Below are 13,522 nucleotides of genomic sequence, written 5' to 3'. Positions count from 1 at the left end.
ATTTCTTTTCTACAATTCCTATGTATATGCAGGATGTCATGATGAAGAGAAAGAATATCAGTTGCCATAGCAACAGAAAAAAAGGAAAGAAGTTGGAGGCTTGGATCCACAAACCATGGAAACATCTGCTCTCAAAGAGGAAGAAAACAAGGACACCAACATTGACAACAAAAACTCGGAAAAGGAGTTTTTTTTTCACCAAGGAGAAAAGGAAACTTAATGGTGGCATAAAAAGGTATGACATGATAGATGGAACAAAACTTAATGGTGGCATGAAAAGATAGGAAAAGAGAAGCTTGACAGTGGCATGGTAAAAATGACAAATAGATAGGTGAAACCCGAATGGTAAAAACTAAAAACCTCTCAAGGAGGAAGAGAACGATAACAACAAGGCAAGAGGAGAAAAATTATAGAGAAAAAGACCAGCGACGAAAATAAATTTGGAGATGCAGGGGATCGAACCCCGTGCCTCCCGCATGCAAAGCGGGCGCTCTACCATTTGAGCTACATCCCCGTTGGTTGCAGCTTTGATAAAACGGTTCTAATCATAATTTACTTCTGCTACGCGAGGACTAAAGCGCGATGGGCCACCCTGTGATTCGGGAGTACCGGCCGACTTGTTCTACAGGCCTTGACGGCCCGCGGCATCCTGAAAAACCGCCCAGCACCCGGCCAGGAGAGGGTTCAGCGGGGTTGGAAAGATTATTAGTCCCACCTCGGCCGCAGGGGGCGAGCGAGTGGAGGCGAGGCGCTTAAAGAGGGGACGGGGTGCGCCGTGGAAGAGCATGATCCTTCAGGCAGCAAAGGGAAATGAGGAGTGGTACAGGCTCGCTTAATCATGCGAGAGGGGTGCCCGCCCCAATAAGCCTGTTACGACACTGGGGCATCCCCGTGATTCACCATCTGATCCCGAACTCAAAATTTGAATATTTTCCTTTTTGAACACTTTTTTTATTTGATTTCTTTGGTTTTCGTTTGCCTGCTTCCCTTGCTTGTTTTGGACCTGGATTTTTGTTTTGATTTGATTCTCTTGCTTTCGTATCTCCTTGTGTTTCAAAGCTTTTTGTTCCTCCTTGTTTTTTTTTCTGCAGCTTTTCGTTTCTCCTTGTTTGATTGGGTTATATTTTCTGCCAGGGTGATCTTGCGCTTGATAGAATATTGCTATATCTGTGCTGATGGAGCTGCGTCCGCCACGGTGGCGATCAAGACCTGACGCGCTTCCGTCCCGATCTGGCAACATGATATTCCTTGAACGAATAATCTACAGTGCATATCGAGTGCTCTCTCGTACACGCAATCTGCCGCACTAGCTCAAGGCCAGGGTCCCCTAAATCATTGCCCAAAGACTGCCCCCCTCAATTACGGAATTGCTGGAGAGAAACTGCATCACTCTACGCTAAGAAATCTCTCGCGGGCAAACTTTCCTCTCCTTCAGAAAACATGGCCTCTCCCTAAAATGGTCATAGTACGGCATAATTGGCTGCGTTGCTGCAGATCTTTTTTACATAATTATATAAAAAAACATTATATTGTCATGTGTGCCGGATTATATATACACTGAATCCAGTCTTCAGTTTTTCTTTTGTTACTAGAATCCATGCTTCAATTAGTTGTTTCAGAAGTCCAAACTCGTTTTCGGAAGAGCAACAACGGAAACAAAAAAACTGAACCTGCAGACCATTCGACATTCTCACTTCCGCTTCGTCGACGACTGGTTTTGTGCTTTGCTTCTTTTCATGATGGAATGCTTCCATGGAGAGAGGCAGACAATAATATTTCAACAGTATACTTGCTGGTTCTTCATCCCAAACGTTCCATGTCCAACACGTGGTGGCTCGAAAGCATGTCTTGGCTTGAAGCAAACGATGAACCCTTCTTCCTGCGGTTAGCCTTCTACCACCTCTAGGTTTTGCATCCGGATCAACCTTGGTCGACGAGCATTCCAGTGTTTGAAGACGTCTGGTGTTGTGTTGTCAAGTTGCACTTTTTTGTGAATCGTTTTCTGCGAGGTGAAGACCTCCTATGGTCTTCGGACCATGAAGACACGGTGGATTTAGGCCCTTGCCGGCGAGAGGGCTCCGTTTTGTTTTTTCGAGCCTCGTTAGGGTTTTTGTCATGCTCATGAAGACGAAATGGTGGCGACTTTCTGAAGATGAAATAAGGTTCTCCCTGTCTATTCCTATCCCGATGGTGCTTCTAACGTCGTCGGAGCGCGTGTGGAGGCGCGTCTTCGGCGGATCTAGTGGGATCTGATCGGCGTTTGTCGAAGTTGGATCCGCTTGCATCTGGTCTTTCTTCGTGTGCGTCCATGCGTCTGCAAGTCGGATTCTTCCGATCTAAACTTCTCTTCATCGGCGGCGGTAGCTGTTCTGCTGTATTGGTCCTGTGGGGCCTTAGCATGATTGTCATATTTGTGGAAGTAAGATAATTGCAATAAAAGTTTGGTTGGTTACATTTTTTTGGAAGGTGTAGTTCTCAAAGAATAATAAAGAAAATGCAAGGAATTAAAAAGGACCAATTTTCATTTTACTACAAATTCAATGTAAAATACTTTTTGTTTGTTTGTGAATGTAAAAAGAAAAAAGAAAACTTGTACTTTGCAGTACTATTATGAATTACACTTTGTGTTTTAAAGTCTTCCAGTTTCTATAGGGTTCACCAAATAATAAATTCTCTAATTGTATGGCTCGACCTGTAAATCTATGTGATGCGTGTCATGCACGATATGATCTATCCGATGAAGGTACATATCAGCCATACTTGTAGCGCTAACTAGTTCGCCGACCCTAACCCCCCGCACCCAAAAATGGTACACCTACATACAACTTCTACGTAACCTGCGTAATCTCTTTCCCCACCAATCAAACTGCCCCCCTGATTTCAAGGGTAGACCCGTGTCCCCAACTAATGGCCAATAAAAATATGCCAAATTAGCTCATACGTAAGATACGTAACAAACATTACGTAGGTGTAGCATTGCTCCCCACACCCCATGCTGCAACAAGACTCCTCTCGACGAATGTTCACCTTCTTCCTTAATTTTCAAGAGGACGAAGCCAAATGGGAGTTGTGGCAAAAAGAGATGCAAAAGTGGCAACCATGTTACAGAAGAATGCCATTACCTCTTCTTCTTTTTTTGCACTACTTAGTACCTTCTCAATATACTGTATTTAGCAACGAGTAAACACCGGCCGCTTACATACAATTGGCTTACATAAGGATCACAAGCTAATAAAATGCTTTTACATAGCTAGTAGTAGCTCTATTATTCGGCTCCAGTTAACATTTTAATCCTCCACCCCTTTTGCTCTGTTTCTTATGAATGTACATTTATTCTTGAGCAAGCTGCTCGCACGCTACACATGCTAAATTCAATTAAACAGATAAAATTAATTAATTAAACAGAGAGTTATTGCTACATTTCTTGTCTTTCTTCACCTCTGCGCTCACTGAAAACTCTAATTAGGTTGCCACAAACTTTCACACACGTCCATGGACATGGACGTTCCCAAGCAATGCAGCAATATATCCACATCCACGGTGCTGAATCCATTTCATTTCTCGATGAATCCGGTCAACCTGAGGACGAGGTTCCTGATGTTGCGGAGGTCCCGCCCTTTGAGCGTCCTCCCTTTCCCGCTGCACATGGAGTAGGCCGCCGTCGACCTCCCGGCGAGCCTCCGCCGCCGCTCGGTCAGGACGTGCGGCGGCACGTTCCTCTTTGCGTCGTTGGTGCATCGGACGTCGCCGTCGCTGCAGTCGTCGTTGCCACTGCCGCTCCCGTCGGACGTCGACCAGGAGCGAGACCGCCGCTTCCGGTGAGGCACGGGGACCGGGGCAGACAGCTCCGGCGAGGATAGCTTTGTTATGTCCCCGTCGACGTTGCTGCCGTCGTCGCCGTCGCGGCGGTGGTCGGAGTTGTGCTGAGGCCAGAGGACGTCGGCTTCTTGGAGCTCCTGATCCATGGCCTCCCCGGCCGTGTGTCCGGGAAGGCAAGGGCTGGGGCTGCCATGGCGAGGGGGATATATAGCGAGCGGAGGTAGGTGTGCTGTGGAAGGAAGGGGAAGGAGAGGGAGAAGCTGGCGTGTCTTGGTGAGCAAGCAGACTTCCTTGGGGAGTTGGCAACTGGGTCGGAGGAGTAGTGGCGCGTTAGGACAAACTTTGCTAGCTGTGGCTGTGGCTGCGAAGGAAGGGGTTGAGTTGGAGTGCGGTGCACCCTATCCTCGGCTGCCACGTGGACGTGCAAGCTCGCTCTAGCCCTCCGAGCCTCGGAGTAAGTCGTGTACGTGTACGTATTTGCACGCGTATTGTCCTACTGACCAATGACGGATTTCTCTCCTTTGTAAACTTGCTTCGTTTGACCAATATTTGACAGAATTCTCACACGGCAAGATAAGTAGTATACCTTGGTTCGGAACTTGGTGCAAATCCCATCGATAGCAACAAGTTTTTTTTTCTTTTGCACTTTCATAACATATTCATTGAACGCACGCATAAGATTATTTTCGAGGAATTTATGCACGTGCTTACGCGTACTAAATTACTAGATAGACTAGATTGATGCCACGTACAGACCGGTTCAAATCCATTTGACCATTTCTGATCTACAAATTGAAGTGGTAGCCCCAAACATAGGACGTGTCATCCTTCGATAAAGCCGGTCATCCGCAGCACGGAGTTGCGCAGGTGGCGCAGGTCGCGCGCCCGCTTGCCGTGCCTTGCCGCCCCCGACCGCAGCAGCGTGTACGCCGCGGCGGCCTCCCCGTCGGAGAGCCGCCTGCCGGAGACCAGCAGGTGCGGCGGCACGACGATCTTGCCGCCGCCGTCCTTCTCCGCCAAGTCGTCTTGACGATCAGTGCCGTCTTTCCACCGTAGCAACAGCACGGCGGCCCTGCTGGGAGTGGGAGGAACGTCCACCGGCCGAGACCGTGCCGCGCGCCGCTGCCACGACGTGGCCGGGCTCTGCACGCTCGCTGACGCCGGCGCCGGCGTCTTGTACTGGTCATCGTCGGCGTGAGCGTGGCCCACGTAGTACTCCGGCCAGAGCACCTCGAACTCGTCGAGCTCTTCCATTGATTAACCGCCACCACAGTAGGATCGGACGGGGTGGCGGCTGGCACTGGCGAGAGCCAGGAGGAGGCGTGCCCAGAGCTGCGATGGAGCAGTGCTCGAGACGCGGCGCTATATATCAGCGGGGTAAACGGATGGCATTCCGTCCCACCGCGTCTGGTCGATCGCGACGGCGGCCGGGCGCTCGCTCGACGGAGTCCGCACGTCTGGTGGTATGAAGGCGGTGGGGGAGAGGTGTGGATCCCGTTGGCGCCGTCCCGCCGCGGGCTCCGGACGCGGCGCCGGGATCACACACGCGCTTCTCCCTCTGGGGCACGCAACGTGCATCCATGCCGTGCTCGCGGCGTCATCAGCACCCGCGCGTATGTGCATGCGTTGGCTAGGACGTGACATGTTTTGCTATGAAGAAGGCCCGCGCTAGGCGCCGGCTGGCCGGCCGAATATTTCAGGCCGGTCGCGCGCGATCCGTCAGATCAACCAACTGCTTTTTTTTAGCAAAGATCAACCAACTGCTGACCGTCTGATTTATTCCTTTCGCCCCTTACTTCATCTTCCCCGACGCGCACACAGGAAGAAAAAAAAAGGAGAGGACAGAGCGCCGCCCAGCTTCCAGGATCCCCGCGCGTCGCTGCCCCCTCCCCGTCACCTCGCTATCCATCTTCTTCGCCCGTTTGCCCTCCCTGCACCACCCCGCTGTCGCCGGGCGGTGGTTCGGCCATGGCTGCTTGCAGCTCCGGCAACTCCAGCCGTGGATGGCACTGACACGTAGCCTCGGCCGACAGCTGTTGCAGCTCGCCGTCTCTATAGTTGCAGCATGGTGCACCACCCTCCGCCGTCCTCGTCGTCGACGCTTGCCACACGCACCGCCGTCGTCTACTGGGTCACCATTCCCACAGTCACCATCGCAGCAAAACAACTCATCGGTTGTACCATTTCAGTTTGCCGGTTGCAGCAAAAAATGCGACGGCGCTGCGGGTTGCTAGCTTCTGCCGTTGCCGGTTCCAGCAATTCAGCATCGTGGTTGCAACATTCTCGCGCCCCATCATCATTGGCTCACTCCTTAGTTCTAGCAATACCGTTTGCCGGTTCTAGCAAATCAGATCACTAGTTGCAACTCCTCGGTCGACCGGTCAAAAAAAAAAATCCTACACCACTAGTTGAATGTGACACAACGTGCTTTTATAAATGTTATGATTTTGAAAAAAAATTGCGAGCTTTTATAAAACGTGTGTAAAAGTTGAAAAGACTTCATGGATATGGAAAAAAGTTTGAAAACAAAGTTTGCGAATTTAAGAAAATGTTCATGAATTTAAATGGAAAAAAGTTCGGGTAGGGCGTCCAGGTTGGGCGGGAGGTTCTGTCTCAGAGTACCTTTTTTCGACATCGTTCAAATGGACCAAAAAAACTCTAGGGCCTTGTATCACCATTCCAAGGCACCATGCCAAGTTTTTGTGATATCGACAATTCTGCATTTTGAAATAATGTTCGTGCTTTCAAATTTTATTAGGAATTTAGAAAATAATCATGTATTCAATTTTTTTCTACACAAATACAAAAAATGTTGGCAGAAATTCAAAATAAATTGGTTTCAATTTTTGTACATATCTTCTGATTTTTGCTTGACATTTCAAATTTCGGAGTGTTTTTCAAAAAATGATTGTCTTCAAAATTTTGTTCGCTCTTTTTAAAATATGTTCGTGTTATGACATTCTGAGCAATTTTGGAAGACACAATTATTTTGACATATATGTACAATTTTCTAAAAATGTGAATATTTGTACATTATGAACAAAATTTTAAAAAGCGAAGATTTTTTAAATTTTTGAACAAAATTTTATAAGCGTGAGAATTTTTTGAAAAATAAAAAATAAACGAAAAAAGTGATAAATGATCGATTCAACAATGGGCTGGCCCAGCCGCGAACTGAAGTAGAAGAAAAAAAAGTAAATATGGACAAGCATTATGATGTGTTAGTTGGTTAGTGTGGTCCTCCTTAGAACAAGTGGTCTTGAGTTTGATTCATGTTACCTGCACTATTCTTTCACTTAAAAAGAAGCTGGAAAAGACGGGTGAAAAGACCATCCTATCTCAGTCGTCAATGTGTTTGGGGGGGGGGGGGGGGGATCGAAGCAAAAGTGTTTGTTCAAAGGTAATAACAAAATCCTCCCATGTGTTGTCTTTAATTAATGGATAACAACAATTGAAATGCTATCTTTCTTTTGTAATATAGTGCACAATAAAGAGTTTTATCTTTCTGTACCACTTTCTTTATTTTGTGCATCTGACATCTTTCTATGTATCGCCATCGAATTACATTTTGTCTTTCTATGTATATGCGTCATCGAATTACATTTGTCTCCAAGAATATTGCATGTGAAGTGGATTTTCAATTATTTTTCTGTCTAGCTATCTTTTTGTTACATGTAAAACTTGATATGCAATATGTTCATATATGCAACCGGTAAAAGCACTCAAATGCCCGTGGCAACGCACGGGCATTCTACTAGTCTTATTAATTGAAGCAACAGTAGGTCGCTCGGTCTCTAGGTCAGACTATCTAGCTTGGACCTCTTGACAGGATGTGACCAATTTTTTGTTTGGGTAAGAGGCAGATTTGGTTGGCCTATATATAGGGGTCTTCTTTCCCAACTGGAAGAAATTTTCTGGATGAGTTTTTTCTCGTTCTTGTAAGCTCTCCCCTCCCCCAAGACTCTAGTAAAAAGAGAAACTATCAGTATAACGTTGACACAAAAGAAGATGGACATGAAAAATAATGATACATGTCCAAGAAAGAAGTCGAGATCAAAACGAAGGTAGAAAGTGCAACGGGCAGAATCTAGCAAAACCATTCTTCTTGGAGGTGGTGTTTCTTATGACTTGGGCGATTTGGTACACAAGAAATGATTTTATCTTTACAGGGAAAGTGCCTAATTTGTACAGCTGTAGGCATAGATTCGGAAACGAGGCTAAGCTCCACAGACACAGAGCTAGTGGGAAGGCCCATGCACATTTTCAGGCATGGGTTCATAGCTACTTATAGGTTCTCCTGTTTGTTCATTTTTGCTCTGTACAAAAATATAAATATATGGTCGCTTTAGAAATGAAAGATCGAAACACTCCTGCGAAAATCATACGTCCAAAGCTTATTTCATTTTCTACGGCGCCAAACGCCAGCCATTGCTTTTTGCAACTGAATGAATAATCATGTGCCCTCAGACATGTCTCTTGGTAGCACCATTACTTTTGCTACAGCGCTGCAGCTCGTGACTTGCGACCCTCCCTTTCCTTTCCGTTCCTGCTCCGACCGCCGTCGGGTTCCACTCCGGTGAAACTTCTTTCTTCTTTGCTGGCACGAGACTGTTTACGCCCTGAATGAGGCTCGCGTGCAGCTGATGGGATCTGAATGAGCCAATGCACAGTCGACCGCGTCCGTGTATAAACATGGCCTGCCCACTTTCAGCATGCCTGCCTCGTTCTGATATCATATGCTACATGATCTGCGCTGTGCACCTCCGCTTTCAAACTTGAAACAAGGCCTACCATCAAATTGATATGTATACGTGGCCTCTTTCTGGACTGCTGGAGGTAGGGGCCTGGTCTAGCCCTCCGGATTCCATCGACAACTCGTCAGAGTAGCGTAGCAGTGCATAAAAAAGCTGGAGATGAATCGATTTTTACAGGTCGGATGGCCGAGCTCTGAACCTCATTCATGTGACACGCCATGACTCTACTTGAAGCCCGGCCGACTCTGAAACTCTGGTTCAGCGCTGAAGCGCGACGCACAATCATTCCCGGAGTTGAGTTCAGATCGGCTATTACTTACTAGCATACCTACCCCATCCCTGGCTTTATCAGGAACTCAGCTACTCTCGGCCAGGAATGGTACGTGCACAGGCCCCCAGCTGCTCATACGTGCTCCAAAATCGTGCGTTAATGTCGACGGACCGGCATGGCGTAGAAAACTAGGAATGGACGGAATGATTCGCGGCCCGCGACGCGCGACGCCCATGGCTCCATGTCCGGGTACGTGCGCGCTGCCCGCACATGGCGCCTGTCCGTCTCGTCTCGGCCTGCGCCTGCAGCGGCACGCCGTGAAGGTGAGGGCGCGATCGGTCATCTCAGCCTCCGCTTTTCCGGTCAACTTTCGCCAAACACGGAGGGCCCGTCAGGTATCTTTTGTCACATCACCTGGGACCTCGCCTCGCCTCGCCATGCATGCATGCCCATGATACGGCCGGCCGGTGAGGTGATGGCCCCCTGGCGCCGCGTCTGCACTGCATGCCTGCCTGCCCCTCCACGGCACACACACGAGCTCCAGGTCGAGCTTCAGCTCTCCTCGTCTAGCTTCGTCTGCGTCCGGCGTACGACGGCCGGGTCGAGGGGGTATATCGGACGAGCGATTCAATGCACGAGCCTCTGATCGATCGATCGCCGCACTGTGCGTCTTCCCTGTAGAGATTGGTCCGTCGGATAGTGGGTGATCCACCACACCCACATGTGCGCCGATCTGTCTTTGGAAAACTCAGGCACCTTTTCTCCCTCCTCCGGTTTGAATGCATGCTTTACTCCGGCCCAAAACGAACAAAAATTCGCTACAGTGTCCCCAGATGCTCCTGTCTCCCGCCTGTACGTACGATCCCACACTGCATGTGCACGCACGTACCCTCCATGCATACGTATGTGTATGTGTGTACGCATCGTAGAGCCAGTATGTAGCTAGCTGCAGCTAGTCTTCTCGTTGTGGCAACGAGCGATGAGGAGAAAGCCGGCCGTCCAGGACAGGAGGTGGCTCCCAGATGAGTAGATGACCAATCATATGATGCTTCGCTCACTCACTGGCACTCGGGCGGTGATCTCTCAGCTCAGCCGCATGCAAATGCACCGTACTGTGATCCTACAAAAACTCATCGATCGGCGGCACGTACTGCAACTGCTCGACCGACGAATACTGTCGACCAGCCCTATGAGCAACGGGTCGATGAGCTCCAGTTGCGTGGAGCCGGCCGGTCGATACGTCTACAGACTAGAGAGCACAGGCTACAGAGAAGGAACCCTCGCCTCAATAATTCAGAGTCATGCGGCTAGAGGCACATCGATCACGTGCATGTGCATGGCTACGAAACTAGCTTCTCCCTCTACTGTATACATGGTCGGTCCATCCCCACATGCATGCACAAGCAAACAATGCGTACGTGCGTGCGATCGATAGATGTCGACTTATATTAGCTCGTACTAAACCGGCCACTGTTCGGGATCGATCTCTGTAGTCTGCATGCTGTAGCTGTACCACTCAGCAGGGTTGGGTTTCCACAGTTCGTGTTGCTGTGGCCAGGCAAGAGCCGAGACAGCAAGACTGCAATTAACAAGCCATGCGAACCTCATCTGTCCAGTGTCCCGGCTCACATCACTAGGCAACCTAGTATCCTTTAATGAAGCCTTAGAGTGGAATGTCGTCTTTCATCGTCTTGAATCCTACAGGATTGTACGAGTGTTTGATTGTGCATACAAAAACGCATGATTCTTTTAAAGAGGTTTGAATTGATGGGATGTTTCATATGAAATCTAGTGCAAATGAATCCTATGAAAAACTTTCTATGGTTTACAATCCTACGAATCAAACAACCAAGGCCTCTTTTGGTTCATAGGATAGGATTATCGTAGGAATAGGAATTTTGTAGAAAATGAGATGACATGTATCTCAAATCCTATTAGTAGGAATAGGAAACGAGATGTCATTTGGTTGACACCAAAGGAATTTTTCTATTGAGTCTAGGCTCATTTTTAGGCCTCCTTTGGTTTGTAGGAATTTTATAGGAATTCTATAGGATAGGATTTGCAAAGGAAAAATTCCTTTGACGCCCTTTGGTTTATAGGAATGGATTCCTATTCCTATGTAGGATAGGATTCAATCCTTCACATTTTGGAGGAAAAAAAACATTAGCCTAGACTCAATGAAAAAATTCCTATCCTATGCATCAAATGACATCTCTTCCTCTATAGGAATTGAGATGCATGTCATCTCACTTCCTACGATTTTCCTATTCCTATAAAATTTCTATCCTATGAACCAAAGGAGGCCTTATTTTCCTATGAAATATGGAGGATAGGAACCAATCCTATGTAGGAATAGAAATCTATTCCTACGAACCAAAGGACTCTAAAGGAAAAAATCCTATAAGAATCCTATCCTCTAGAATTCCTATGAAATTCCTACAAACCAAAAGAGGCCCAAGATAGGAACAATTCCTAAGGATTAGAATCCTCCAAAATTCCTTTGAGAATCCTTTGAATCAAAGAAGCCCTTACTTTTTACAAAAGTATCGTTTCTAATCGACACGGCCCACTCAAAGTTAGCGGAGTAAATTTGTTTTGCCAAATCTTTCTAATTTTTGTTTACATACTACATTTCAACTACATATTAATCCAAATATAAAAAAAAATAAGTTTCACACAAATCACAGATATTACAAATTCATAGTTTAGAAACCAAATTATTCAAATTCAAACACAATGAATGGTTCAAATGAATTAAAGAGCATGATAAAATCGCAACTACAAAGTGCTATGGAGATGCTACTCATGCTCAAATAGATCATCTTCGAGTTGGGTATGAACTTCTCAGTTTCCAATGCTACGATGCCTTGCGAGGAATCTCTATATCATTTTTTCATCGTTCTCTGGCTCAACATGATCCTAGTTAAAAATGTACCCAAAGTTCTCAGGCATGCCTCTCTCATTTTCAATGATCATGTTACGCAAGATGATGCAGCATGGAAATCCCTACAACATGTCATGATTTGCCATCGCACCTTGGGGTTCCAATACTCAGCATGGTCACGACTGATGCCAAAGCTCTTCTGAAGCACATCGAAAAGTTGTCTTCACATCCTTACTTGTCGACTCTTGAGGCATTGCAAAGTGAAATCTCTTGTTACCTTTAGGACGTGGGATTGTCTTGACAAATATGGTCCATGGAGGGTAGGTGCTATTTGCAAGGTAGTAACCATTCGTGTACTCGTGACCATTGACAGCATAGTTGCAAGAGGAGCATCTCTGCCAAGCCTAGCGAATAGTGGTGATCTCGACAGCACATTCAGGTCATTATGAGAGTAATGACGTAGCTACGGCTGGGCCAAACCAGGCTATGGCCTGCCCAGCCCAACGAAAATTCAGTGAAGAGTAGAGCAAATTTTGTGGCAGAGTACGAAATTTCAGAGGATTTTCTTGATCTAGCCTCCTCTGGCTCGCCCAGAGCTGTGCCTATAGCTCCGCCAATGCATGAGAGCTAAACAATCCAAAGAACGAATGTGAAATCCATAGATCGTCCGATGCAACAACATCAAGAAATGATTGTTGGATTGTTGCAGTGGCCATTGTATTAACCTTTTCATCTTGTAGGAAAATTCTTTCATGTCTAGTGCATGCAGTCAATTGATCCAAGCATCCTATGTCATCCTCGTTCCGGGCTTAAAGCCCGGTGTCTTCATCATATGGTGCTATCAGGTACTCTGGCCCAAAGATCTCAATCACGGCGTTGGGTGCATTTGAACAGCCATCAAGATTGTATCTTCTCTAATGCGGACATAGTCGCCAACGTCGTTGGCCGAACACCCATATGCTAGCACTCGAACAGTCGTGATACACTTTATCAAAGGGCTCACACGTATCTCTCCGATGCACTCCTCCTGAGTTTGAGCAAATCAGCATGCTTCTCCACGGCTTTGCAATGGTGAGAAAGAGACTTGTATGCACCCGTAGTCACAAGCGGAAATACTTTTCTAGATAGGTTGGATTGATATCAAGATAATCTCTCACAATCTTGGCATGGCCCTCTGCTCTATCCCGGTTCATGTGTATATGGCCGAATTGTGATTCTCTTCTCGGCCGCCGAAAATCCATATTAAAGATCCATGCTAATGGCCATTTTGAAGTCATCATTGTCTTCTTCCTCCAATGATGCAAAGGATAGAAAGAAGGCTCACTGTATGCTCTACTATGCTTTCTTATGATGGCAGATTGATACTTATCAAATCTGTCTTTACAGCATTGCCAATCTTCTTCATGTGCACCTTGGTACTGTAGACTACGGCAACCAAACACGCCTCAAGGAAAGAGAGACCAAACACGCCCCAAGCGAAAGACAGACCATCACGGCCAGTGTGAATAAATATTACGGGGAGCAGTCCGATTTCCGCGCGTGTGAATCGGGGAAAGACGGGGCCATTTCTTGGAATTTCCCATGGTTTCTTTCAGCAGATCGATCGATCACATCCGGTGCCGGCCGGCCGGCCGGCGAGGCCCCGATCGAATCAAATGGAGAGAAAGGTTGGTGGCGGTAACAGTGGATTTCCCCGGCAAAGCCCGCACGCACGCACGAACGCTGTTCTTCCCCTGCCTGTTTCTGTAGCCTGCACGGGCAGGGGCAGCCAGGCCCCAGTCCCGTCACCTCAGG

General features: G+C 47.3%; 2 protein-coding genes and 2 non-coding genes across 4 annotated transcripts; 1 reads left to right on the top strand and 3 right to left on the bottom strand.

Moving 5' to 3' along the window:
* Positions 1–441: 441 nt before the first annotated feature.
* Positions 442–514, bottom strand: TRNAA-UGC. The gene has a single exon. It is a non-coding gene; the product is annotated as a tRNA-Ala (tRNA).
* Positions 515–805: 291 nt separating this feature from the next.
* LOC125533287 lies at positions 806–911 on the top strand. Its single transcript, XR_007294210.1, has one exon. It is a non-coding gene; the product is annotated as a small nucleolar RNA Z279/snoR105/snoR108 (small nucleolar RNA).
* Positions 912–3,149: 2,238 nt separating this feature from the next.
* LOC125525858 lies at positions 3,150–4,018 on the bottom strand. The gene has a single exon (XM_048690868.1). The coding sequence runs from the start codon at positions 3,963–3,965 to the stop codon at positions 3,555–3,557; it is 411 nt and encodes a 136-aa protein (XP_048546825.1). The 5' UTR covers positions 3,966–4,018; the 3' UTR covers positions 3,150–3,554.
* A 375-nt stretch (positions 4,019–4,393) lies between these two features.
* On the bottom strand, positions 4,394–5,320 carry LOC125525849. The gene has a single exon (XM_048690857.1). It carries the CDS (start codon positions 5,071–5,073, stop codon positions 4,642–4,644), a length of 432 nt encoding a protein of 143 aa, XP_048546814.1. The 5' UTR covers positions 5,074–5,320; the 3' UTR covers positions 4,394–4,641.
* Positions 5,321–13,522: the final 8,202 nt, after the last annotated feature.

Source organism: Triticum urartu, chromosome 1, assembly GCF_003073215.2.
Source record: "Triticum urartu cultivar G1812 chromosome 1, Tu2.1, whole genome shotgun sequence".
Lineage (NCBI taxonomy): Eukaryota > Viridiplantae > Streptophyta > Magnoliopsida > Poales > Poaceae > Triticum > Triticum urartu.
The sequence above is the reverse complement of the archived record's forward strand: the minus strand, read 5'-3'. Positions and strand labels throughout refer to the sequence as shown.